This window comes from Amblyomma americanum, chromosome 2, assembly GCF_052857255.1.
Source record: "Amblyomma americanum isolate KBUSLIRL-KWMA chromosome 2, ASM5285725v1, whole genome shotgun sequence".
NCBI classification, from domain to species: domain Eukaryota; kingdom Metazoa; phylum Arthropoda; class Arachnida; order Ixodida; family Ixodidae; genus Amblyomma; species Amblyomma americanum.
This window is the reverse complement of record NC_135498.1, coordinates 24019735-24046521: the sequence shown is the minus strand read 5'-3', so window position 1 is coordinate 24046521 and position 26787 is coordinate 24019735. Positions and strand designations below refer to the sequence as shown.

The following is a 26787-nucleotide window of genomic DNA, read 5'->3' as shown; positions in this document are numbered from 1 at the left end:
CGCGTGTTCCCGATGCTCCCGACGATGTAGGATGATCGTGAAACGTCATGGGGTGTCATTTTTAATCTTTTATTTAACAATGCGCTCACAATACACGTTCTCTTCTCGCATGCTAAGCCTGTCAGCGGGCGCGTTCTGTTTTCGTGTTTCATTCACTTGCAGACTACGAGTTCCCACTGAAAGAAAAAGCATGTATGAAGTGGTCACATTCATCATCATCATCTGCCAGGTTGCAGACCGCTCCCACTAAACGATCCTTCTCAAGCTGCGGCAGCCTTATCCTTACAAATTTCCTAACTCCATCTGCTCCACTAACTCCCGATCGGACGCCCTCGGCCCAGTTTTCATTCCTTTGGGTTCTACTTTTGTCACCCGAGGCCACCGATTACCTCTTCTACTCACTACAAGTACCCCATAGTTCATTTGCTGATCTTCCGCTGGGATATCATTGACCTTGAGGTTGTTCTCTGATTCCTTCTCTGAAATTTGCTCAGGATTCTTCAAACACGAATCGTCATCTCTTTTCCGCTACTCCATATTCATTGTACGGAGCATGCGAATGACACACCCTGTATATCCTTCCTTCCATGCCCGCCACTGACCGATCGCCACCGACGACGTCTGTCACCCCCTCCCCTTTCCCCCTCATCCGCGCTTCGTGAACAGAGCGACCCCTGGAGAAATGCCCTGACACACTATAGGCATGCAGGTCGGCAGACGGAGCCTCGTGGCGTCTTATCGCACCGCGTTTGAGCAGACACGCTATACGCTGTCTGCTGGCCCACTTTGCGGCAGATTTCCAACAAAGGATGTCTGAAGATGTACGACAACACAACAAGCCTCGAAAGATAGCGCGTCTTTTTATGCTGCGTGTATGCACCCGGCGTACACAGATACGTCGCATATGTTACAGCAACAGCTCTCCACACACCGCACACATACGTATCGCTCTTGAACACGTTTAGTCGTGCATACTCAGACGCCTATAAGCTTCGAACACTGTTCAAGCAGCCGTATCCGGTTCGTCCGACGATCAGCGACACGAGGTTGAGCTTCAGCTCGATTTGCAAAATTGGACATAATACTCAAGAAGGAAAAGTGTGCTTATGTCTTCCAAGGACGGGGGGGGGGGGCATGGTTGTTCGACCTTTGTGCTTTGTCTTGTTGACTTTCGCTTTTCTGAATACGGTATACGGTGCCCGTTTTCCTTTAGGATTTCGCTGACGACAGGCCGCAGCGGTGGCTGAGTGGTTTTGGCGCTCGGCTGCTGACCCGAAAGGCGCGGGTTCGATCCCGGCTGCGGCGGTCGAATTTCGATGGAGGCGAAATTCTAGAGGCCCGTGTACAGTGCGATGTCAGTGCACGTTAAAGAACCACAGGTGGTCGAAATTTCCGGAGCCCTTTACTACGGCATCCCTCATAGCCTGAGTCGCTTTGGGATGTTAAACCCTGATAAACCAAACCAAACCATTTCGCTGACGACAGTAGCGAAAAAATGTGCCCTTTAGGAGAGTGAAATAGGCTCTTCGTCGCTTCGTCGGAGAGAAAGAGAGAGAGAGAGAATAAGCATTTATTTGTAGAAAGGCGACCGGAGCGGATTGTGGGTGGGGTCCATCAGTCCAAGACTCCAGTGGCTGAACTCATTCAAGCGACGCTGTCGCCATAGTGTTCTGCCGGCCTGGGATGCCGAGCAAGAGATTTTCGAAAGTGCTGGCACTGCGGGCTGTGAGAAAAGGGCCCAGTTTTGTCCCTAATCAACGGCGAATCGTTGTCCACTTTTATCGAGAGCGTTGTAACATATCAGCCAATCGTTTCCGCCTCGCTGCTGCTACAAAGCGCCAAATGCCCCGATGCCGAGGTTGCGCTGCATCTGCCCGACTGGTTATTCGACCTCGACGTAGAAGCCTCGTCTGGCAGAATCGCAAAGCAAGCTGCGTGGTCTACTTGGAGGTGTTTCCTCCGCACGCTGGCGGGCTTCGGCGTTGTTTTCCTGTAATGGGTGCACGGAAAGCAGGTAAAAGAAAGCAGTCAGGTTCTTTGCTTGTGCATTTTCTTTGACTATTCTCCCTCTCTCTCCTGTAAGACGCCCGTCCGGGCAGTCGCCTGTGAAACGACAAAATGGGTCTGTCACTACAGACCTCTCTGCTGCTAATGCCAATCAGCTTTCGCTGCTAATGAATGCGCTAAGCCGGTAAGCTTAGATCTGATAACTTATTCGTCTCCCCTTTCACTTTATTCGACATTTTCTTGACGTCATGGTTGAGACTCGCACTGTGAGTGGAAAAATTACAGCCTTTCATCTCCCAATGTCTCCTCGTGAGGAAGACGACTCCTACGAGGACGAAGAACTGTATGTGCAAATGCTTGCCGCATTCAAAGCGAGTTCTATACTAAACAGCGATATGCGGTGCCTGCACTAGCATGCACTCAGACCCGTACCTGGAGACCATGAGTGGTGGTTTACTCATACTCACACTAACACCCGCATCCACTCACGTTTACATCTAATTCGCACTCGCGCCCACTAACACATCCCCTCAAACTCGCGATACTAACTCTCACTCACTACCACTGACGCCCACTCACACCTACCAACTCGCACTCGCGACCACTCACACTCCCATTCATGCTCAGTCATCACCAGGGACTCCGGAACAGGGGGGGGGGGGGGGGAAGGGGGTTGTCGCCCCCCCCCCCGAACATTTTTCCAGAGGGGGCATGCGCCACCTCTCCCCCTTTCACCCAGTCTCCATTTACTTGCACTTAATAATAATAATTGGTTTTGGGGAAAGGAAATGGCGCAGCATCTGTCTCATATATCGTTGGACACCTGAACCGCGCCGTACGGGAAGGGATAAAGGAGGGAGTGAAAGAAGAAAGGAAGAGAGAGGTGCCGTAGTGGAGGGCTCCGGAATAATTTCGACCACCTGGGGATCTTTAACGTGCACTTAGATCGCACAGCACACGGGCGCGTTACTGTTTTTCAGCTTGCTCACTCGCTTGCCTTCAAAAAAAAAAAAAACGGTAAGGCGCCCGTGTGCTGTGCGATGTCAGTGCACGTTAAAGATCCCCAGGTGGTCGAAATTATTCCGGAGCCCTCCACTACGGCACCTGATTGGTGACAACTGAAACACTTCAGTTCTAGGGCTCTTTTATGCAAAGCACAGTGGGGCCGAGCTACTTGGCTTCGTAGCCTGTTGTAAAGCATTTCATATATGAGTAACCTAAACCAGTCATGTCCCAACAGAAGTCGACTGTCTGGCCCGTGTACGTGATCATGACTAGCAGAATTTAAACGAACTATGCACAAACTTTTTTAATGCAACTGATCACTCCTCGTGCGTAAAGCTTCCCATTTCAGCTCGTTTTATATTGCCGTGAATCTTTGCACCGTTTGATCGTACGCGCTGAAAACCGTCAGCACGCGGCTTTATCATTTTGTTTTGTAATGCGAAATGCGACCAGACTTATCTCCATTGATTGTGGTCATGATGCAAATGCTTCCACATTTTTTCCATATTGTTGTAGTTGCTTTTGGTTCTTCATCTCGAAGGTTCCTTGCCAGCTTCTGGTGGGCGGAGGCTCCACCTTCTGAAGCTACCGACAGATGCATGAATTTTTCGCCTTGTGACAAATCTATTGCTTTCGCAGCATAAAACTAAGCGTATACCGTCGTCACGAAACACGCGTGGCAAATTTCTCTGTCGTATATGCTCTCGCACTCATGTCCGCCCAATCCCATTGCAATCTGCTCGCTAACACTCACTCTCACCCACATCCTATCTCTCACTTATTCAAATCCACTCACCCAAACTCAGTGCAAGTTTGAGTGAGGCGAAATGGGTGCACTCATGGGTGCACGAGTGGGCCGACATATATGCTCCACCAACTCCAAATCTTCAACGAACTTGCTGTCGTAACAGAGAAAATGATCTATTCAATTCTGCCTTAACATTAGTCCTAAAGGCTCAGCATTCGTGCAAGCGGTCGCTTTGCTTTTTTATTTTATTCGAATCGCTTCCCCCGCCGCGGTGGCTCAGTGCACTGGTTAGGGCGCTTGACTGCTGATCCGGAGTTCCCGGGTTCGAACCCGACCGCGGCGGCTGCGTTTTTATGGAGGAAAAACGCTAAGGCGCCCGTGTGCTGTGCGATGTCAGTGCACGTTAAAGATCCCCAGGTGGTCGAAAGTATTCCGGAGCCCTCCACTACGGCACCTCTTCTTCCTTTCTTCTTTCACTCCCTCCTTTATCCCTTCCCTTACGGCGCGGTTCAGGTGTCCAACGATATATGAGACAGATACTGCGCCATTTCCTTTCCCCCAAAAAACCAATTATTATTATTATTATTCCTTCGAATCGCTGCCATGGCCCGGGGCAGAGGGCAATGATGCATCTCGAAGTTCTCGTTCCTAAATTACCCCGGTGGTAAATGTGATTAGCAGCTGCCGCATACATACGAAGTGTACTAAAGAAAGTTCAGCCTCCTGGGGTATAGCGTTTTATTAACATATGCAAGTGAAACGTGTTGCATTCAATAAGAAATCTGCAACGTCATCTTTCCCAGGGACACGTAATTCTTCAACGCAGTTCTCGCCACTGCCGGGTCACTGCCACCCCTGGTGCGTTAGCCCTTGCACGCTGCCAGAGAAGAATAAAGGCGGCCGTTTTGCAGTCCGTATCCCTGCTCGCAGCTGCTGCACATGAAACAACGCAACTGGCGTGGCGTGCGCACTTCTGGAGTGCATCTTGCGTAGAGGTATACACAAGGCTTTCAAGAATCGCGAGAGCACGCATTTTAAACACTTCTTTAGTACGTAACTCTCCAAAAATGTCTGCACCTGCTCACTTTATCTTTGAAGCAGTTGAACGTGACATATCGGCGAATATTATCTTTAGGGCGGTCAACCCGATATAAGCTGGCAGAACCGATGGCTCTATAAAAGTAGGCTGAATGATGAATTTTGTAAAGACACGCTGTACAATTAATGTCCTAAACACAAAGCGTTCCAAAAATATGTTCAAGCATTCCGCCGATAGGGAATCGAAATGCTTGTAACCCTATCAACAATAGGTATAAGCCTTTCAAATATCAGTTCTGCAAGTTTGGCGACTAGCAAGTGCTGACGCCGTTGTCATTGCATTAAAGAAACACGCACTTGGTCATGGGGATTTCACGCCTGACTATACCCTATACTGCATGTAAGCGAGGCGTGCTCAATTCACCGTGTTTTGTTGCCATGCGCACACAACAAGAATTGCGTGTTCAACGTCCTGGAGCTGTCATTAGAGACGCTTTAGGGGAGGCTCCGGTTTATTTCGGAACTACTGTGGTTCTTCAGCGTGCACCATCATCGCACAGTACACGGACGCCATTGCGTTTCGCCTCCATCGAAATGGAGCCGCCACGGCCAGGATTTAATCTCACGGCCTACAGGAACCAGCAGCCGAACGCGCTTACCGCTAAGCCTCTGTGGCTGGTAAACATGTATGCGTGCTATCTGAAGACTTGGGTGCTCTTTTTTCCTTTTGATCTTATCCTTCTACCTAGACATATGATTGTCCAACTGTCCGTCCGCAAGGGGGCGGAAACGCTGTTGGGACGTGGAAAAGTGCCCATGTACACGTCTAATTATACACTCCATGCGTTAAGTAGGGTGCGGGTATTTTGGAAATTTTCGAATAGCGAATCGTGCACTGACATCGCACAGCACACGGGCGCCTTAGCGTTTTTCCTCCATAAAAACGCAGCCGCTGCGTTTTTATGGAGGAAAAACGCTAAGGCGCCCGTGTGCTGTGCGATGTCAGTGCACGTTAAAGATCCCCAGGTGGTCGAAATTATTCCGGAGCCCTCCACTACGGCGCCCCTTTCTTCCTTTCTTTTTTCACTCCCTCCTTTATCCCTTCCCTTACGGCGCGGTTCAGGTGTCCAACGATATATATGAGACAGATACTGCGCCATTTCCTTTCCCCCAAAACCAATTAATATTATTTAATCGGATATCATCGTGCTGTTCGATTCGCTGAACGAATCAAATAGTGCATGTTACCGTGTTACCGTTGCCGTGACTGGAATCCCGCTCACCGGCAGTAAGCATGCGCTGATTGGCCCCGATGCGGAAAGCTTGCACGCAGCTGCCGGGTACCTGGCGCCATCTGGCGGCCTCTAGGTGATCTGCGCATGCGCAGTGACGGTCATGGTACTGCTAACTCCGGCCTACTAATCCCAAGTTTTAAAATAGTTTCCGAAAAATCGGCACGAAGTTCGTAAAGGTACGCCGTAGTTTTCTCCGGCGGCTGTTTCAACAACGGGAGCAACTCCGACACCGCACAGCGCGCTGCCGCGATCAGATAGTGAACGATGCAGAGTTCAGCGCCGCTGCGCGGTTGATTCGCATCGTGGAGTTCGTACTGCTCATACATGGCCTCCACGCGATACCCCGCTCATGAAGCGCACCAGTATCAGTGCAATGGAAATAAAGCGCTTACAATTTAATCTTGTTTGCCCGGGAGAAGTATTACGCGCTTACTTGGCTAAAAACACGAAATTCCTGATTAATGCAAAGGGATTTTGATGTGGACAAATGAGCCCGTGTTCCAAAATATCACCGCCCTGGTAAAGGAACACTGCATCGAGGCATCCTAATCACTTTGGCAGACGCGAGATGATGACGGGTAGAAGGCATAATGTGGCAGCTATAGGGCCCTCTCGTTTCCCAAGTGCGGCTTACGCCGGTGTCACTGCACAGTGACCAGGAGGGCGCTCCGGTCACCAAATGGTTATAGGGTGCCGTCATTGCGAAATACCCTGAGCGCGCTATAGTACCACATCTAGGCGGCTGAGATACTATACGGTGTCATACCAGAGAGTGTAACGTTCCTTGACCTTTGTGAACAATAGGCATCCGCGCCAGCTGGTTTCAACCACCCATTCCCTCCGCAAACGCGCACAGTTGTTTAGTAGCAGTGCACTGACATATATGTCGTACACGTGCGGGGATCGTCTGTGTCTATTCACATAGAAGCAGTCGGTCTGATGTAGCAGACGGAGCAACCAGGCATGAAACAGCGAAGCAGAAAAAAAAAAGAAAATGGAATGCACATACCCGCGGGAACAGCCGGCGCCCATGTCGACTAATTTTATCATTTCCTTTTAGCAACGGTTGAAAATGAAAACTGGTTTTTGAGGAAAGGAAATGACGCAGTAACTGTGTCACATACCTCGGTGGACACCCGAAGCGCGCCGTAAGGGGAGGGATAAAGGAGAGACTGAGAGAAGAAAGAGGTGCCGTAGTGGAGGGCCCCGGAATAATTTCGACCACCTGGGGATCTTTAACGTGCACTGACATCGCACGGCGCACGGGCGCTTTTTGCGTTTCGCCTCCAACGAAACGCGGCCGCCGCGGTCGGGTTTGAACCCGGGTACTCCGGCTAAGCAGACGAGCGCCTTAACCACTGACCCACCGTGGCGGGCCTTTAGCAACAGTTCGGAACGCCGTCCTACAGACAGACTGTTTGGACACCAATATAGTCGACAGAAAGGTATGCCACAATGCCTTACTAGCCGAGTTTGTTAATCGTCGGGAGTCAGTAACAATTTAATCATCCCTCGAAAAGCGCGGATGTAAGAACAAGACACACGAGCCGGCACTTAATTATCAGAGCGCCACGCACTCATCACTAGGTTTTTATACAGACCTTGCGAACGGCGGCAAGCGAAGCTCCGCCGCGGCGGCCTTATGTCGATGGAGGCGCTACGGGACTGACGCTGCTTATTGAGCCCACATGCAGGCGCGATGATATATCCAACCATTGGCAGTTATCCAAAGCGCGCGATTCCGGTCGGCGATTTTCGAGCAGCCGGCAAGCTAGAAAGGCTTGTATCCTAAAATCAAGACTATACATACAAACATTTCATAAATTAATTTATTGCCAAAACATCATCTGTAAAGCGAAACGTAACTTTCCGCTGCCAACACGCACGCGGTCCTTGCGCAAATGGCTGAATGCGAGCAAGACGTGAAAATTGCACAGGAAAAACGGAGCTTCAACAACTGTAGTACAGAAGGAAACACATTCGCGGAGCCACCGCAAACGCAGTTCATCACCGGCGCTCAATCCAAAAGCACTCCTTGTTTTCCTTCCATTCTTGGCCACCGTCCTCGTAGTACTCCTTCTTCCAGACGGGCACTCGACGCTTGACCTCGTCGATGGAGTACTTGACAGCCTCCTGGGCTTCCTGCCGGTGCTCGGACGAGATGGCGATAAGTACGCTCGCCTCGCCAACGGGGACGTCGCCCAGACGGTGGATCAGTGCTATGTTCTTGACACGCCACTGGCGCCGAACAGCAGCGCAGATGCGGAGCATCTCGCGCTTCGCCATCGGAGCGTAAGCTTCGTAGCTCAGTTTGCTCACTCGCTTGCCTTCAAAGTGGTTGCGCGTCGTGCCGAGGAAAATGGAAACCGCGCCGCAGTCCGGGGATCCGACCTTGGCCAGCACCGTCTCAACGTCCAGTCTGGCCGCTGTCAGTTCTACGTAATCCATGGCGATGACGCCGGAGACCCCAGATCAACCGCCGCTGATAGGGGGAATGAAGGCAACTTCGTCTCCTAGCTGCAGCGTCACTTCGACGCCCGACTCGAGGTACGACTCGTTCACGGCGATCACGGCGCTATGCTGCAGCACTGAGAGCTTAGGGTACACACTGAAAATCACCTGCTTCAGTTCCTCGACGTCTCGGAGCACTGCGGGGGCGACGAGAGACGCTTCGGAGGCGCCGACCAACTCGCGGGCCTTGGCGAACAGTAGCAAGCGCACGGGCACCTCTGGCCGCATTATACAGTGAGCGGCAGCTGTCGAATATGGCTGCGGTCGGCTTTGTGCCTAGCCCTTAAGACATTATCGAACGCATGCGAATGAAATGACGACTTCCGTCGCGCACGGCGCAGCAAGGACGAACGTCCAAAACATCGCGGGGTAACTCGCCACATGTGGCCGAAAGCCAAAAGCCGGCTGCTATTTACGATCAAGACCGCAATGCGTCGCGACCGATGCGATTACAGTGGCTTCTAGCGGCAAAATATCACACTGTCAACAACTCGTGTGCCAGAGTTGCCGCAGGTGGCGCTAACTGCCCCAAAAGTGGTACGAAGTGGATGCTTCAGTCGCATTGTGTGCTTGCACCGCGGGCCGCGGTTTTAATGCTGGAGCGGTCGTGGCCCATGCCTGAGTGTATTCTCCTGAAGCACCAGCATGGCCTGCCATACGAGCGAGTTCAGGTCAATTTGTAATTAATTTCTTGTTTGTGCTACAGCGGGAAGGAACAAAACAGAAATCACAATGAACAGTACAGTAATTCGCACAGTCGCAAATGACATACAGTTCAGCGAAAAGGCAAATGGATTTGCAAATTAACCGACGGGTTTTATGTTACCGCACAGTATCCTCACTCTAGCAAACCAAAGTTAAAATTCAGCTCATTTTCTAAATAGTTAGCTCCCCCTCACTGTTTTGTTGCAATGCGGGAAAAGTAACGCGTGTTGTGCTATTGTAATGTGCAACCTGTGCAACCGCACGTTTCCCCAATCGAAGCTTGCAACTTTCGGAACATGCTTGCATTCTGTAACGTTATGACCACTAGCAACATTATAGAATTGACATGAATTCAATGAGCATAGTTTGCAAAACACCATGCGCAAAGGCATTTCGAAGGTGCAGTTGCTTTCAAATAGCCTCTTTGGAACTGTGCGTACGTTTACGCTTGCGTTAGCAGCTCAAGATTTACCAGCGAACGAAAAAAAAAATATCGTATCAACAAAAATAGCAAGCGCGAAATGCCGTCACCCGCCCCTGGACCAAACCTTTCCCGGAACAAGTAATATCCGTGCGTCATTTCCGGTAGTGCGTGGTCCTCCGCGCAGCCGCTGTGGGATTGTGCTTGGCGCATGCGTCGAGCAGTCCGCTATTAAATTCAGTACGGGGTCTTTGCCGGTTTGTGCACGGGAGCCGCACCCTGCTCAAAGCGGTCGGGAAAAAAATTTACGAACACGCTCGAGGGTTCTCGTGCACTCGCCGGGTACCGAAGTGCGGTGGATGCTGAAGTGTGGTTTGTGAGGTTTGTTGGACATACGTAGTGGACATTCTTCCATGCTGCTCAACGAACTGCTGTGACGGCACGCTGGGACACCATTCGCCCCACGGCAAGCCTGGGACACCCGGCGAATTGTTTCAGCGTTAGGCCTATTATTAGAGGGAAGTTACTCTCGGAAGGTATGGTTCCTCCATGTTTCGCCTGATTCCGTTCCAGTCGTCCTCCGATGCCGCACGGACGGAGCTTTGCGCACGCTTGCTCGAGTGTTCGGAACTGCTTTCGAGTCGCCGATTCGGCGGAAACGGTGACAATTATTCTTGAGTTAGGGCTAGCGCTGCTCCTCCCAGCGCTGTAAAATGGCGGATATTATGTTCCGATCAGCTCAAATTTCGCTCGTTGCTGGCGAAGTTGCGAAAAGTTGCGGCCGCACGAACTGGGCTAGTGGCCGCGCTTGACCGTGGAAACGCCATTTGGCCGGAACATCGTTACTGTGTCATCGTAGCTCGCGGAAGTGCCTGCAAACCTTCACGATGTGCCCGATGTGGTGTGACATACTTGGCTTGTTTGCAAAAACAACGTGGCGGCCCTTCTTGCTACGGGTTACGCCCGCTCGCGTTTTGCGATCCTCTGCATGTGTGTGCTCTTGCAAAGCGGTATTAATAGCCGTTGCTAACATCAGCTTGGTCTGTGAGTTGCACTCCCGATTCGCTGACGATGATAACCCTAAACTTGATCGGCGCCCTGCGGTGGTTTATATCGCATTCGCGCGGTTTTTGCGCCCTGATCCGGCGGAGGGCGGAGCGGCTGTTTAGTCTTCGCTGTCGCGATTATCGTACGCTTTTCTTGAGCTTAGTTCGTCTCCCTGCTCGTGGATAATCGTCTATCGTGTGCTTTAAGCCTAACGATCGTGGTTGTGACAAGTTGCTAGTGGGCTGGCCTACAAACGGTATGTGCAGCGAAGAACATTGCAACTCGTCTGCCTGGGCGTACGCGCACAACATGCGTCGAGGTGCATTGCAGCTGGGGTGTTTGTGTTCGTTCCGAGATGACCGACCCGATCGTTGCAACCCCGAAAGGCGTTGCGTGTGTCGCGGGCAAACTTGTTTCCTGCGTGCATTGCAGTCGGCATGTGGGTGCGGGCGTACTGCGTGGCGTTTTGGCAGGCCGCTCTGCTTCGTTGCAAAATGACGCGCCACGTCTTGCAAAAACTTGAGTTTGTAACTAAAGCATGAGCCGCTGTGACATATACGTGTGCATAAATAATTCACCGTGCATAATAAATGAACAGCATTATGTTGCAACGAAGGTGCAACCTGTTATTTGAAGTTACTATAAACCTTTCTTGTGCACAAATCATTGATCTGTATATCATTTCACATAATGAATTACACAGCTTTGCTAATCCAGTAATCCTTTGCTTGCTTACCGCTGTATTTCTGTGCTTTCCGTAGATTCATAAATTCCTCTTTGTTTAGCATATCAGTGTAAGCGGTGAGTAGAATCATCCTGTGCACTACTTTGACAACCCAGGAGCGATCCTGTAATTTCCTCTTGTGGCTGTACCGTAGTGCAAGATAATGCTAGCCAACGGTTCGCCGTGCATGCTTTGAATGTCTACTTGGTGTGCACAGAAAATCGTGGCTTACATTGCATCTCTTGAGACTTACACTGAACCATGGATCAGTGCATGCTCGCTAACATAGTGCAATTGTGTTTTGCAGGTCGAGGAGCCTAAGCTAACAAAATGAATGAAGTGGAGAGTCTACGTCAAGAAGCAGAGACATTAAAGAACACAATACGAGTAAGTTTCGCGGAACAACTTTCTGTGGTTTGCATGTGTAAGTGACCAAACTTAATGTGAAGTTCATGCATGTGATTTTTACAAGAAGCTCATCTGGCAGAGCAAGTCTCTTTCTTTGACACTTCACTCTTGAGAAATTGTGGCATAGCACGCAAGTTCAATGGCATCAGCAAATCTAGAGTCGGGCAGTATGCCGAAGTCCCACTGCCATCTTGTTTTAAATGCACAAAGCAGCCATTTCATGCTACATCTGCGCACGCTGACGAGGTCGACAGTCAATTTTTCTTTATATATGCATAGTAAAGGAATGCTGCCACAATGCTGAGGCACTCATTCACATGATTTGTAATGTACTACACATGGTGAAAAGATGACGTAAAAAGTACTTTGCTTACACAAAGTTCACGGAGGCAGTTGCATTGTGGTTGTGATTCATGTGACCATAACTGCAGCTGCTGCGCCATCGTTTCGGCAGTTTAGGTGTCATTCGTTTGCTGTGGTACCATTTAGTGAACTCAAATCCTTCAGTAAACACGCTTTCCTAGCACAAGAAAAAAGTTCTTGCTTTTTGGTAACTCTGCTGGCTGCGTCGAAGTAATTTCAGTGTGAGTATGTTCACTTAGTCTAGGCTTGGTCTACACTCACAGCAAGAGCATAGACTATGTTGCAAGGGAACTTCGTGATGCTGCTACTCATCGCAGTGAGATCGCACTGTAGGACAATTTCATGAACCTCGGTCTGTGGATGCGTGCAAGAATGTCACTGTAGGATCATTAGTTTTCTGCTGTTTTACTGTGTAGCTGTCACTTGTGTTGCCCTGGTATCGAACACGGGGTTATCAGTTTTATCCTGTCGACAGCACCTGCATTTAGATGTATTGCAAAGAAAAAGAAAGCTCGCGTACTGAGACTTCGGTACTCTTTAAAAAAACCACTAGTTGAAATTCATATGACCTCATTTTGGCATCACCCAGGCCCATTCCATTAGCTTTGGCACGTTACTGTTAGATTATGGTTCTGCATTGCATCCTGTTGGATTGTTTTGATAATGTTAGTGGGATGTGCAGCCAGATGTGGCTGCATGTTATCAATAAGAATTACCCTTGATTGGCGTGATAACTTTAGAATTAAAAACTGACATGTACAGGTGCAGCCAAAACATTGTGGAGCATGCTTCGGCATGTGAAATTTGCTCGTGTTCTGTACAGACAATATGTTGGTTTCCTGGGTTCATACGTAAGCGCACTACTGCCAAGTGCTAAAATGTGTATAAAATACATCCTAATTTACTTTACGTAATGTGTGAGAAGAGTTTTTTTTTTTTCGCCATACGTGCTTGGTAATATTACGGCTGGGTCTTTACGCCTCATCTATCATGCAAACTTGGGTGGGTGATCTGGCCGCTGTATTTGCTGAATTCTGGCTGTCCCCTCTGCACACATTTTAAATAAACAGTTTAAGATAAAAATTGTGACAGAATATCTGTGCCCCCCTTTTTTTTTCTCACAGCATTCCGTGGTTATCTTTTTAAATGCACTCAGTTTAGCAGCAGGGATTTGGCAGAACTGGCCACAATGCCTAATGGGATACTGAGAACACCAGGAACAACACTCGAGCATGTACATGGATGTGAGCCATTTAGGAACAGAATAAGTACAAGTGATGGGGTCTGATAATGTGGTAAGCAGAGTGCAATTTACTGCCGCAATTAAATTTTTTTAGCACCGTTCAGTCTTGCATATTAACTGACATAAATCCCTCTCTTGCTCACAAAACATCCCGCCTTATTCACATGTTTTTAAATTGCTGCAAATGTGTGTGGAATCAAGAATAGATTAAAGTGATCACTGAGTCTCTTGATGCCCTCAGTTTCTTCAGTTATGCATTGGTGCCAGGAGTTTGAATTGAATGCCTGAAAAAATCTTAACGTTTTTCACCCTGAGATTTCTTGGTGATAAATACATCTTTAGAACAAAAATTAGGCACAGTTGCCTTCGCCGTCCTTTTAATTTGGCAGATTAAATCTGCTTGGTCGTTTTATTCGAACTGCAGAACAAATTGCACTGACCCGCTGCGGTGGCTCAGTGGTTAGGGCGCACTCGGCTACTGAGCTGGAGTACCCAGGTTCGAACCCAACTGTCAGTGCACCTTAAAGATCCCCAGGTGGTTAAAATCAGCACCTCTTTATTCCTTTTTTCTCTCAGTCCCTCCTTTATCCCTCCCCTTAGGGTGTGGTTCAGGTGTCCACTGATATATGTGAGATTGTTACTGATCCATTTCTTTTCCCCAAAAACCAATTTTCAATTTTTTCAGTAAATTACATGGCACGTATGGGGCTAGGTACATTACTGCTGGGTCCGCCGTGGTGACTCGGTGGTTATGGCGCTCGGCTGCTGACCCGAAAGACGCGGGTTTGATCCCAGCCGTGGCGGTTGCATTTCGATGGAGGCGAAACGCTACAGTGCCCGTGTACTGTGTAATATCAATGCACGTTAAAGAACCACAGGTGGTCGAAATTTTCGGGGCCCTTCACAACGGCGTCCATCATAGCTTGAGTTGCTTTGGGGTGTAAACCCCCATAAACCAAACATTACTGCCAAATACATGCATTTTTGTTGGCTTTGTACAGGCAGCAATAGCCAGTGACCCTTTAACCTTATTATGATGTTTGGCTGTCAGCAGGGTTGTCAACCCATCACTGAAGGTGCATCAGATCATGGTACATAAAAATAAAAGCCCAATTAGGAGTTCTAGATTCTCAGCCTTTTAGGCTGTAGGTACTGTTGGTAGAGGCTTGCACATTGTGCACTTCTGTTCAGTTGTTGTGCCAAGGGGGTCACGGCAATTCCCGCCTTGTGAAACACGAATATGGAACTTAATATGCCGCATTAGTTCTTGATTTCCGGCATTTAGAAATTTTTACTGTGATGTGCCCGTTGCACTCTATTGCAACAGTAGTTATTGCAGTGAGTTTTCTAACCTAGATAGCATTACATGGTAGGCTTTGTAACTGCTGGTAATTGTGTGCTTTCCTGCTTCCTAAGTGAGGTCAGCCTGAAACTATAATACCATGAACATGAATTTCACGCACACGCTGCTGATCCTAATTCTGCTCTGGTGGTACTAAAAGAAATGCTGGTCTGTACAGTCCCGGCCGTAATAATACGGAGCACGTTTCGGCGATCAAGCTTTTCTCAGCCTTACCAAGCAAATATCAAGAACTACTTTATACATATATGAGCACGTGCCACTCGTGCGTTCGCGTATGAAATCAAGAAACAATCACATCTTTTCCACGGAGCGCGTGAGAAAATATCAAAATCCGAAGCGTGCTCCGTAATATTATGGCCGCACCTGTACATTTCAAGATAACTGCTGTTGAGCATTCCTGTGGGACAGTTCAATAGGTGGGTTCGTTTGGTACATCTCTTACTCAGCTCAGATTGCTTTAACTTTTTTGCTGTTTTTCTCCCCAAATTATTTTTCTCACCCAGAATTTCTTACTCAATTAGTAGAGAGAAAACAATGTTCTGACAATTCATTAAAATTCTCACGAGAGAACAGACGTCTTGAGGCTGATTCAGTACCTACTTCAGGGTTGACTGGATGGGGGCAAAGGGCGTTCTTTCTACACCTTATTTTGGCCCACTACCTCAGTCCCAGGAGAATTTTTCACAAAGTCTTCTCCAACACAAGAACAATGTCTGCGAGTTTGAGCAGAGCGCAATCGTGGAGCATTCTGAGGACTTGGTTCATGGCATCAACTTTGAGAATGCCAGGGTCGTTGACCCCAAACCCAACCCATTCAAGCGACAGCTTATAGAATTCTTGCACGAGCATACTCAGAAACATAAGTTTTAAGACTGCCTTCCATCTGCATGTGTTTTCCACCCCTGCTGCCTCACGAATACGCATTGTTTGCATCATGTAACTCGCATGGCAGCGGCCTCTTTACCGGTACTGTAGTTGTGAATTAAAAGGTCTAAAAAGCGCCTCTCTTGCCCCATTCATGCAACCCGGAAAAATTGTTAGTTGGCCCCAAAACGCCCGTTTTCTTGTGAGACTATGATCGGAGTGTCACATTCTTTCCTAATTGGCCTCCAGACCAAGCAGATCTCTGCTGATATGTTCATGTTCCAATCTTACTGCATTAATGCACCAAATTCTCATCTTCAAACTTAGTTGTTTGAAATAATGTTTTTAATTTTGTGTGAAAACTTTATGCACAGTCAGTTTTATGCTGATAGGTGTAGCAGTGCATTGAGAAGTATTATCTCTCTAATAGCCTAGAGATGGAAGGCTGTCTGCTGGCTGTTTTATTGAATGCTGGCCTGTGCTGTCATGATTGTCTTTACTCAACATCCCTATTGGATAGTTTGCCAGATGGTCTCACTATCTCTCTCTCTTGGCATTGAGTCCTTGTCGGGGGGGGGCTCACATAATGATTGAAAAGAGGGACATTGCTTGGGTGTTCATGGGTTACACTTGCAGTGATATGATTGCCGTGTCAATTGCGGCAGGTTGCACCAAAAGGCAAAGCCTTGCTGCATGCTGTTACATTACGACAAACTACAAGTAATTGTGCCAAAACTCTCCATTCCCTTAGAACAAAATTCTCGGGCGCCCTGTGTTATCCTACCTTTGCATTAGGCAGCACTAACGAACAGTTTTTTCTAGAATCCTTCAGTCAGTCCTTAGTATATGTATATATATGCAGGCGGGCATCATGCTGGCCAAGCACATTGTCACCCTGCATAATGAAAACAGAAGCGAAACAGGCCTGCAGTATGCAGGGATTTGGAGTGGGCATCCTGTGGTGTGAAGGCAAGCCGGAAATGCGCATGACAGAAACATCCACAAACACTGCCGTTGTTGACTTCCCGCATCTTGTTCGGCTGAAGTCGGGAAATGGCACACTACAGCTAACTTCTCAGTGGGCGTTAATTTTGGGGTTCGCTTTGTTGCCCTATCAAAAAGAGGCAGGTAGTCCTGGATAATTTTTTGCACTCTCATCGAACTGTCCCTGCTATGTGGTTCCAGTTCTCCAGCCCATATTCAACGTCTCACAACTTCAATCTTGCATCGTAGCTTCACCTCACGGGTGGCGTCATGTTGAACAAGAATGCACAATGGCCGCAGCCTTATGGATGTGATGCTGAAATCGAAACTTTAGAATCTATGACTGGACTGTAAGCGGCGAGATTATGGTATTCTAGCCATAGGACAGCCGTTTAAAAATGCAGCTTTAGCATAGCGTGATGTGCGTCCTACTACTATGAACCACATCCACGGTGAGCTATCTGCACGTTGCGTAGATGGCCCTGGGGAGCACGCCTGCCACTGCGCAGGCGTAGTTGGGTCCTCCTGATCGTGCTGCGCTAAAACTGTAATAATTTAAAAAATTTTTTCCCTTTTACTTATAGATTTTCTTTTCAAACTTGGTTACTAGGAACGGCAAAAGATTGCACGTGGCATGTCATTTTTCACCGTATATGAGTCACACCAACGAAAAGTTGAAAAAAAAAACTCAACTTATACACCAGAAAATACGGTATATACCTACGCCATACGCGTACTTTCTGCTGCTCCAAAATTACTCTGGCCATTTCTTTCACTGCACTTGTGGACTAGTGGTTTAGCCGAGAGTTCTGGCAAAATTCTCTTGTGGCGGCACGCCAAGCTTCATTGTTGCAGTGATTTGCAGTGGTGTTTTGTAGGGGATTGATAATCCGGAGGTGCACTTGGGCTGTTCCTACAGCAAAGTGGAGGGCTTCGAAATAATTTCGAATACATGGGGTTCTCTCTCTAACTTGTACTGAGATCACTAATTGCAAGGGTGTTATGTGCGGTGGTTGCCTCAGCCTTGACTCAGTTGTGCAACCTCATGCTCATAGCAACAAAGTTCGTGGTTTTCAGTAGATTTAATTTGTTGGCTAGTGGACCACCATGTGGCTCTGGTTATCTTGTAGCTTCCAGGGTTTCGTCATAATAAGCACAGTGCACATTATGGTCTGCAAACTCTTCAAGTGCACATTCATAACAAGAAGAGAAATTGTGCTGTGGGTCATCACTTGAAACATGTCTTGGCTGTCTGCAGGATGTGATATTTGGTCCGGGCCTGGGATTGGATTAGCTGATTATTGACACTCTTATGTCGCATATGTAAAGAAATCAATTAATCATTTGTACCTGTTGTACATCTGCAATGTGTGCACCATTGTTTTATTAAATACTGCCGTGCCACTTTTTTCATGCCAAGATTTTATACTGAAAGTACCGTAAACCAGTCTTAAAAACATTCTGCACTATGCACAGCATACTCGGCCGCAAGTTGCGGCTTGACAGCCTCACCGTGGCTGCTCACAACCATCCATTCATTAATTTGTCCAACAGCAGCTGGTGATGACGCCTATTGTTGAACCTGAGTGGCAGATGCTTCTGTGTAAAAGATACTTGCAGTGGCTTTGTTGTGGCAGTGCCCCCTTTATTCTACACTTCGCAATTTTGTGCATCTCTCAGGCAGCCTGTCATGGGCCCCAGCTCCCTCTGCCCCTCTCCTCTTGCTTTTGCATAGGGATGTGGCATCGCTATGGATTTCTGTGCTTATGAAGATTGAAACTTATTCAGGGTGCATCTTGGACTTTTATCTGAATACTTATGTGTGTAGCACTACTGCGGTCGAAAGGTGTGGCTGATTTCATTGGTTCCTCCAAGATGTGATCTCTCCGTATGGATGCCATTAGTAAACAGGCTTCTTTGGTGGGTCTGTTAATACAGAGAATTATTTATCAGAACTCTTTTGTCACAATACTTTTATGTGTTGGGCACACCTGCTAGACACCTCATTAACCATTTTTTTTTTTGTGTGTGTGTGAACACTAGCTTGGAAGCAAAATATTTTTCCATATTTTGATGAGAATGCATCAGCATGACCCTTCATTGTTGCATGTGCTAAGCAGACAAATTTCAGGAACAGTAATGTGGTCCATTTGAAGCGGACTTATCTTCAGTGCTGATACTGTACACTTTTTTCCCCCCTTACATTACTCTTACAGGACTCCACAGGACTCCATCACATGTTGCAAGTGGTAGGAGTTGTGTTGTCTGGCATCTCTTTGTGGCTGCATTCCATACATTCGTTCAGTTTCGTTGCACACGTTTCTAAGGCTGTGACGTGTTGAGTGGGGCTAAGCTCTGCACTTGAGATATGTTTTCACTACTTCAGTCATGCATATAAAAGATGTACAAGTTCGTCTACAGGCCACTCGTGTGGAAGCATCCGGAGTGGCATGGGTTTCTTGGAATCGTAGTGCTGCATCAAGAGCTGATGCCATGTTTATTTGCGGATGCGTACAAGCGGTATCCATCTCCCATCCACGCGTCTCTGTAGCCCCATAGCTTAGAATTTCATTTCGTGCGCTGTGTTCAGCTGCTATTACCTCTCACCTCTGTTTGCAAAAGGTTTGGCGAATTGCGGAGGGACAAACGTTGCTCCTAAAATGGGTGGCTGGCGTGCATTTGCGGCCGCAGCTGCCTGCACCGCGTTGGGCCCAAGTGGCAGCTGCGGGATCGAGCAACCAGCGCGTCCATGCCTTTTCACACGCACGGGCCGCCTGGTTGGCTTCTCTGCGACCGGCCCCAGTCAGTTCGTTTCCCTGCACGGCTCGCTGCTTTTCGAGCATTTCTGGTGCTCTCGATTTGCCCCGTTCCCCCCCCTCGAGCGACCCGCGTGACGTGAGCGGCGGCCCTTCCCCCCCCCCCCCTCGCCCACCCGGCCGGCCGAAAGCCTTCGGCGCTCGGCAGGCTTTTCTGCCCGGCGCGGGCCGCGGCTCAAGTTGATCGATTTTCGAAAACGGCGGTGCTGGCGCGAAAGTGGGGGGGGGGGGGGGATGAATTGTGCGCCTCCTCGCCTAATGACGTCACTGGGAGCGGCGTTCGTTCTGCTCGTCGCCGCTGCCCCGGGAGTGACGTGCCCGCCGTTTCTCCTTTGATCTTTTCTGTGCACGCGCGTGTGGGCTCGCGATCTACTACCTTCGGCCTCAGACCCCCCCCTCAGCTTCCCAACCACGTGCCTAGCGCTGGGCGTTGTTTCGCGTTTTCCTTGTTTTCGTTTTTCGTCGGCTGGCGGGCCTGTTTGTGTTAGCGTTGTCGCCGGCCGGAAGCGAATCCTGCGGCTGCTGCCTATATAGGCAGGCCTGGCTGTTGCAGCGGGACGATATGATCGCCGGGAGCTCGGGCCACGAGACTTTTACCGCGGGAAAGAATTGCACTCTGCCACGCGCCTGCGGCATTCCCAGTGCGTCCCGCGTGCAGCTTTCGCCTCATCCGTGGCCGATCTCTGCGTTAGTGACGAACGGGGGGGACCACAAAGCGGGTGGTGCGCACGGGAAATAAACAACGCTAGCTCTCCGGCGGCGCCGCACGCGCTTCCCTCGACCAGCGTGCAGCCTCGTTTGTCGTTATTTGTTTTCCCTCGGGTGCCTTCTGTTCTCTCTCTTTCCGCCCTTTGGATTGGTGGCGGAGATCTGTCCGTATCCTGGGCGGGATCTCTGTCGCACGCAGCTGCGGCATTATTCCGGACGGGCTTTGCGGCGCGCAAAGCTGTTTCCCCTTTCCGCTGCCCCGTGTGGCTACGTGCCCGTCGCCGCGTCTGCTGTCGGGATTCTGCGTGGCGAGTCGGAACTGGCCACCGCCCATGCGGCGCCGCACGTCCTCCTTCGCAGACAGTGGGACGGGCAAGCAAGGCGGAGGTGGCGCTCTGTGCGACGACCCGAGCGGGTGCGCATGAGGTTACTTCCTTGCCACTTCTAATCCGGCCTTGCCACCGCAAGGTGGCGCCCAGCGCAAATGCATCCGCACGGCCGCGTTAATGAAGGTGGCGAGGCGTGGGCGGACGACGCTTTGCAGCGCGGTTGAAGCCAGCGTCTCCAAAACGCCTCTGCCGCGCCGTTAGTTTGGAACCGTTGCGTGCGGTCGAGCTAGCGGAAGTGAACACAGATGCACAAACAGGGCTTGGCGGTTGTGTGTCTGCGCGGCGGCATCATTTTTGCGTTTTCCGAATGGAAGCAGAGGCGCGGAAAAACGCGATGTATCTTGACGAAAGCCATTCGAAGCTGCTCGCTTACGACGCCCACTACCGTGGGGCTTCGAAACCTTCGTGGCCAGACACGAACCCGTGCTGTCATTCCTGGCCGCGGGGCACTCTGGCGGACGTGCCTCCGTGCACGCGGCGTAGTGCACCTGCTAGCCACATGGAGTGGACAAACTCGGCGAGCGGACCGTGGCTCCGCGAGGGGAGGAGGGCAAGGAGCGCTGTGCGGAGCGGGAGGGGCGGCGCCCCCTTTCCCTCCCTCTCAGTCTCTCTAGCCGGCGCCTCCTCGCCCGCGAGCCCTGGATTTCGGGCTTGACGTCACTCTGACGTCATTCGCCCAGCGCGGGCCTTGAAGGTCACGGGTGTCACTCGTGTGCCGTTGATCACTGTGTGTGGGGGAGTGGGGGAAGGGTTCACACTGTTGACACTGCTCCTCCTTCCTCCGATCACTCGGGTAAACTGGGAATCGGGGCGGCGGCTCGGGCGCCAACCCCTGTGTGAGTGTGGCTTCCGGGTCGGGTCGCAATGCTGCTACCCGGCTGGTGCAGTCATGAGCCCCCTGCGCGGCTGTTTGGCTCGTTTCCCTTGCCATTGCCGGGAGCAACAACCCCTTGCAGGGGCGGGGGAGAGTTGGACGTATCTGTTCAGTTAGTAAATTTCATGTTTGTGACAAACCTACTTCAGCTTGCTCAGAGAGCAAGTAAGCAAGGTAAAAGTGCAGTTTTGCACTTTGTGCATTCTGAGGTTTTGCCACATTCTGGAATTGTGACGTGAATGCTAATTTGAGACTTCTGCTGATTTGTTGCCTTCTTGAGTTGAAATGCACCTTTTGTTAGGTTGTCCTTACGGGTTTACATGTTTTCCTTCAGTTTTGTTTGCTTACACCACTTCGTTTATTTTTATTCCCCCCCCCCCCCCCCACCCCCCCACCTGACCACACATCCCGGTGAACTCAGTTACAGTGAAACTCCAATTTTGAAAGTGCTAATGCAGTGACCAGGTCAATAATATTCTCAATAAATATTTTTCGGTGCTGACAAAATTCCACACAGACTTGTCTGTGTTCAAGAGAGCAGATTTGTGCAAGGGCATTCACAAGAGCTTGTGTGTGGCTTGGAAGTTTTAGTATTTGGATAGACATAATACATTGATTCTTTTTCAATTCAGTTTTGTTCTTGTTTGTACTCTTCTGTTTTTTTTGTTGCTGTTGTGAATGTTCTAAGCTGTGCAAAAAAAGAAAAAACTTGTGGCCTTCTTGACCGCATTCTTAACGAAGAAAATGCGAGAGCATTTGGAAGTGGGCGGACCTATATTAATTCCTGAAAAATAAAAATCACCTAATGTTTTTAACCAGTCATAATTTGTTCCATGTAATTCTTATTCTGAAGATATATTACTTCTTTGGTCTCTGGTTAGAATTAACACAAATTTAAAAAAGAAAAAGCTTCTCTGGAGTGGGCTTCTTTCCCTCAGTGCACTCCTTAGTATCCGGTTACAATACAACATATGGAAATGCACCATATTTATTTGATTCAGTACACTGTAACACACTGCAAAATGCATAGATGTTGCTTCATCTTAACACGAACAAGGTTTCATCATTAGCGGTTGACGTGCAGTACCGAGCATGTCACCATTGTCGTCTCCGTTGCTCTCATCTGAAGCAGTCTTCAGTTCTCAAAGTAAGTCGCTGTCGTAAATACGCTCTAGATTGTCAGCAACGTTGCTGTCCGAACTGCTTTTCGCAGCAGCTAATTTTCTTGGGACACCTCTGCCACTGGCGTTCTTCATGTGTGACGCCATAGTGGAATGATTGTTGTTAAGCTCAAAGCACGCTGAAGGCGCAAAATGCCTTTTTTTTTTTTTTCTTGTCGATGGCTACTACCCTCTAGGGCTGAAAATTGCGAGCAGCGCAGTACTGGGCCAGACGAGAGTGACTCGGCATTGGCTATATTGGTGCAATCTTCTGTGATGAGCAAAGCTTGAGGTTGGTGGTGAAAGGGTTAAGGTTGGAAGAGTGGGTCGGGTTAGTACAATCCAATAGAAGGTAATCGAAATTTTAGTCCTCAAATTCTCAGATTTGGCAGTACTGATGACTTTACAACCCTCTCGACCAGTCAGCGAAGTCGGGGTTTTCGCAAGATGACAACCTAAGTGCTATCGCATTAAATTAAAATGACCTAAAGTTGAATCTTTATATTTTTCCACTTTGATACCTGCGAAGTGTGGTGAACATAGCCTTCATAAATGTCATGTTCCAGCTCATCTTTTTATCACGCATGCACAACACGTGAAAGGGTGTGTCAGCTTCCAGTCACAACTTCATGGAACCTAGCATCATTAATTTGCTTGCTCTGTGCGACTTAAGGGAAAACGCAGCACCACTGCATTTTGAAACCAAAGCATATGTATGGCAGCCAAACTTGAACTTGCTTTCTAGGTTATGCTCTGCACAATGCTGTTCTGTTACCAGAGTGCATAAGCTTGCCGCAGCCGTAAGTAAGTGGAGTACTGAGGTATGTGGCACAATTCTTTCTGCTGCAGGATGCACGGAAAGCGGCATGTGATACCACACTGGTGCAAGCAACAGCCAACATGGAACCGGTGGGCCGAATCCAAATGCGGACGCGGCGCACGCTACGGGGACACCTGGCCAAGATATATGCGATGCACTGGGGTTCAGATTCCCGGTAAGAGCACTTCCAGTGTACTTCCCCTGTGTGGTCGATCCATCCTTTGTTGCATCAGACAGCATAATTCTGTGGCATCGTACCTGGCCATGTACAGCTAACAGGTGTGCAAGATTTAATTTGTTTTCAGGTGTGAGTTGAGAGTGTGAGACTTTGTCCACCGTATTTGAGCAATGCATTGTGGTGAAAAGGAAAATAACAGTTGCTGTGCTGTGTTTGTGGTGCAGTGCTTACAACTGTGTGGCTTTTGTGTAGCTCTGTACAAGTTTTGTCTGAAAAGCACATCACTCAAGCCCCCTGGGCCAGCCACAGCACATTCTGTTCAGTCTGAAGCAGTGTAAAAGTGATCACTCTAAGCTTGGCCTAACTCTGTGCCAGCTCGCTTTCCCAAGGTTGACACAAGAATTGTGCTTTGGTATAGCTCACTTGTCAGTTACCACATTGTGCGCCATCAAATTTACTGGGAAATGGACACCATTCTCCCAGAAAATCAGGTTTCAGAAACACACGGTCAGACACAACTGTTTTACTTTGGACAGTGCGTTAACTAACTGTTCCCATTTTCGGCAGTAAGTATGTTGCGCCCTTGCTGTAATGCTGAGCACTGGCATCAGGGTGATGGCCAGAGAGGTGCTGACTTGTTGGCTCATGTGTGACCTGCTACACAACAGAAATTGGTTCAGAGTTGTGCAAGATTTCACAAACACTTTCTAAGATGCCTCTGGTATTCAAATGTACGCTGATAGCGGAACCAAAATTTTTACTTCACCTGGAAGTTTTCCTGACTATTTCATTCAGTCGCAAAAGAGAAATGCTACACACACGCAGTATGTTGCATTGTTGATCAGTGAGTGTGGTGCTAACTCCACCTGTATTTCACCACTCATGCGTTGCCCCTATACTGCCTTTTATAGGGTCTCCCAAGCCACTTTTATTTTGCCCACTCTTTATGTGCATCTTTCAGCCATTTTCTGGGTAACAGGAGGAGCATGTCATCATTGGCTAGTTTTCTCTTCTTATATTTTCCTTGAGTCACTCCATTCTTGCTTGTTTCAGCTTGAATCTTTTTCTAGTAAAGACTGTACAGTTATCATCGTTTGGCGGCACATATTCAGATTGCAAAACATTTTGGATTATCTCGCAGCGTGTGGAAGTTTTGTGGTGCATTATCTAGTGGGGCTGTCACTGTATTGGCAGCGAGCGCTGTTGGCCTCTGCTTGTGCAGTTCTGTTGTGGTTCATTGCTGGTGGTTTTCTTTCCTGCAGCTACCTGGTGTCAGCATCTCAGGACGGCAAGCTGATAGTGTGGGATGCATACACCACCAACAAGGTGCATGCAATCCCGCTCAGGTCAAGCTGGGTGATGACGTGCGCCTATGCCCCATCGGGGAGCTACGTGGCCTGTGGTGGCCTCGACAACATCTGCTCCATCTACAGCTTAAAGACACGCGAGGGCAATGTGCGCGTCAGCCGAGAGTTGCCGGGTCACACCGGCTACCTGTCCTGCTGCCGCTTCGTGGACGACTCACAAATTGTCACTAGCTCTGGGGACATGACCTGGTAGGTGCTTCTAGTCTGCTCCCTCCTGAAGGGGTTCCCTTTGCCAGTTGCATTGTCAGAAACTTATGCATGCTCTTGAGAAGAAGGACTGCCCTGAATTAGAGGGGGCGTAACCAGCATGCTTGCTTCTGCAAGTAGGTACCACAGTAGAACCCCGCTGTTACATTTTTCACGGCACCGCTGGGGAAGAAAACGTACCAGCCGGGAGCCGTTAGCTGGGAAGGGCGTGCGGGAAAAAAAACGTACATCATTGTGTGCAGTTTTATTTTATTTTTATTTTATTCATTCAAAAAAAACTTGGTAGCACAACATGCTTCTCTGGTATTTGCAAGGCTTTTTGGTTGTCGTGATAGTTTGCATGCACAGAATGGCCTTAATGCCCTGTGATGGCTCTCTGTTTTCCTGGGCAGCAGCGTAGTGGGAGGGTGTGCAGAGCTGGCGAAGTCTGGGCACATGTGCGGCATCTGTGCTAGTTTCGCGCCAGCTGCTTTGCTCCTACACAAACCTCGTCTATTGGAAGCTAGAAATTGCAATTGTAATCTACAGACAACAAGGAAAAGGCAAATGGTGCACACTACCCGAAGGCAGCCTGCACAACCGCATCTCATAAAGTGCTTCCCCAAGCAGCAGTTTCGTCTTTGTGCCTTTGGCCATTCGCGCTCTTGCTGCAGTCGCGGTGGAATTGCACTAATAGCCACAACAAGATTCACGCCGTCCATTCTCGCCCTTGGCGTCTGTAGGTTCAACATGCCGGAAGCCACCAAACATGGTGGCAGTCAAGCACTGATGGAGCAAAGCAACATTTTCAGCCTACAGTGGAATTTCAGTGGTACGATCATGGTTGATGTGAATTTTGAGATGACACGAGTTCACAGAGCTCCTTGACTGGAGTGCATTTTGTACAATATGCAGGTATTCGGGTGTTCCGAACACTCTTCCACGCATTAGGAATAATGTGAGCCATGACCACACCCTCAAGCAAGAGCGAAATTTGCAGCTGCCGAAATCATGCAGTAGTCGCTCTTGATCGCAACCGCAGGGCCAGACCTTGGAGAAATGAGCTTTCGCTAATGAGTGACACACTCAATGCTCTGAAAGTTAGTTAACCGCAGTACTTGGTCTTTGTCACTGACGTGTGCAGCCTTCATTTGCAGTGGGGCTATCACTCATTGTAAGCCTATGCCGTGATCCCGTATGGACTGGTTAGTTTATGATCGAGAGAGTGCAGTTTGTATTTTATGAATGTGACTTGAGAGGGGACGGGACGCAGGGATTAGACTGCGAAAATGACTGAAAAAAATCTATTTTTGGAAACCATACATTTCGGTATCTGCAACGCCTAATCTACATTGTATCAAAATGGTTTCGTTGAAAACACACTAAAAGTGTCAGAAAAAAATTTTAGTTTGTCAGTGCGCACGGTGAGGAAACAGTTATAAATGTCCAAAATCACCGCAGTTCGCGGAGCCATATCTCGGCTTTCCCGCCACTGAGCGCCGCCATCTTGGTACCGTTTGAAAGCTCAAAGCTCCGCCGTTCAGTCTCTGAATTCTTCAGTCA

General features: G+C 48.9%; 3 protein-coding genes across 3 annotated transcripts in view; 1 reads left to right on the top strand and 2 right to left on the bottom strand.

Annotated features, from left to right (window-relative positions):
* Positions 1 to 7904: 7904 nt before the first annotated feature.
* Positions 7905 to 8541, bottom strand: LOC144120779 (molybdopterin synthase catalytic subunit-like). The gene has a single exon (XM_077653482.1). It carries the CDS (start codon positions 8539 to 8541, stop codon positions 8101 to 8103), a length of 441 nt encoding a protein of 146 aa, XP_077509608.1. The 3' UTR covers positions 7905 to 8100.
* Positions 8542 to 8565: 24 nt separating this feature from the next.
* Positions 8566 to 8832, bottom strand: Mocs2A (Molybdenum cofactor synthesis 2A). The gene has a single exon (XM_077653483.1). The coding sequence runs from the start codon at positions 8830 to 8832 to the stop codon at positions 8566 to 8568; it is 267 nt and encodes an 88-aa protein (XP_077509609.1).
* A 1097-nt stretch (positions 8833 to 9929) lies between these two features.
* LOC144120777 (guanine nucleotide-binding protein G(I)/G(S)/G(T) subunit beta-1) overlaps positions 9930 to 26787 on the top strand; it is a 40905-nt gene continuing 24047 nt past the window's right edge. The window contains exons 1-4 of the mRNA XM_077653478.1: positions 9930 to 10266; positions 11809 to 11888; positions 23523 to 23668; positions 24934 to 25227. Of these exons, the coding sequence (XP_077509604.1) occupies positions 11832 to 11888; positions 23523 to 23668; positions 24934 to 25227 (497 nt within the window). The 5' untranslated portion in view covers positions 9930 to 10266; positions 11809 to 11831. The remainder of the gene's footprint in view (positions 10267 to 11808; positions 11889 to 23522; positions 23669 to 24933; positions 25228 to 26787) is intronic.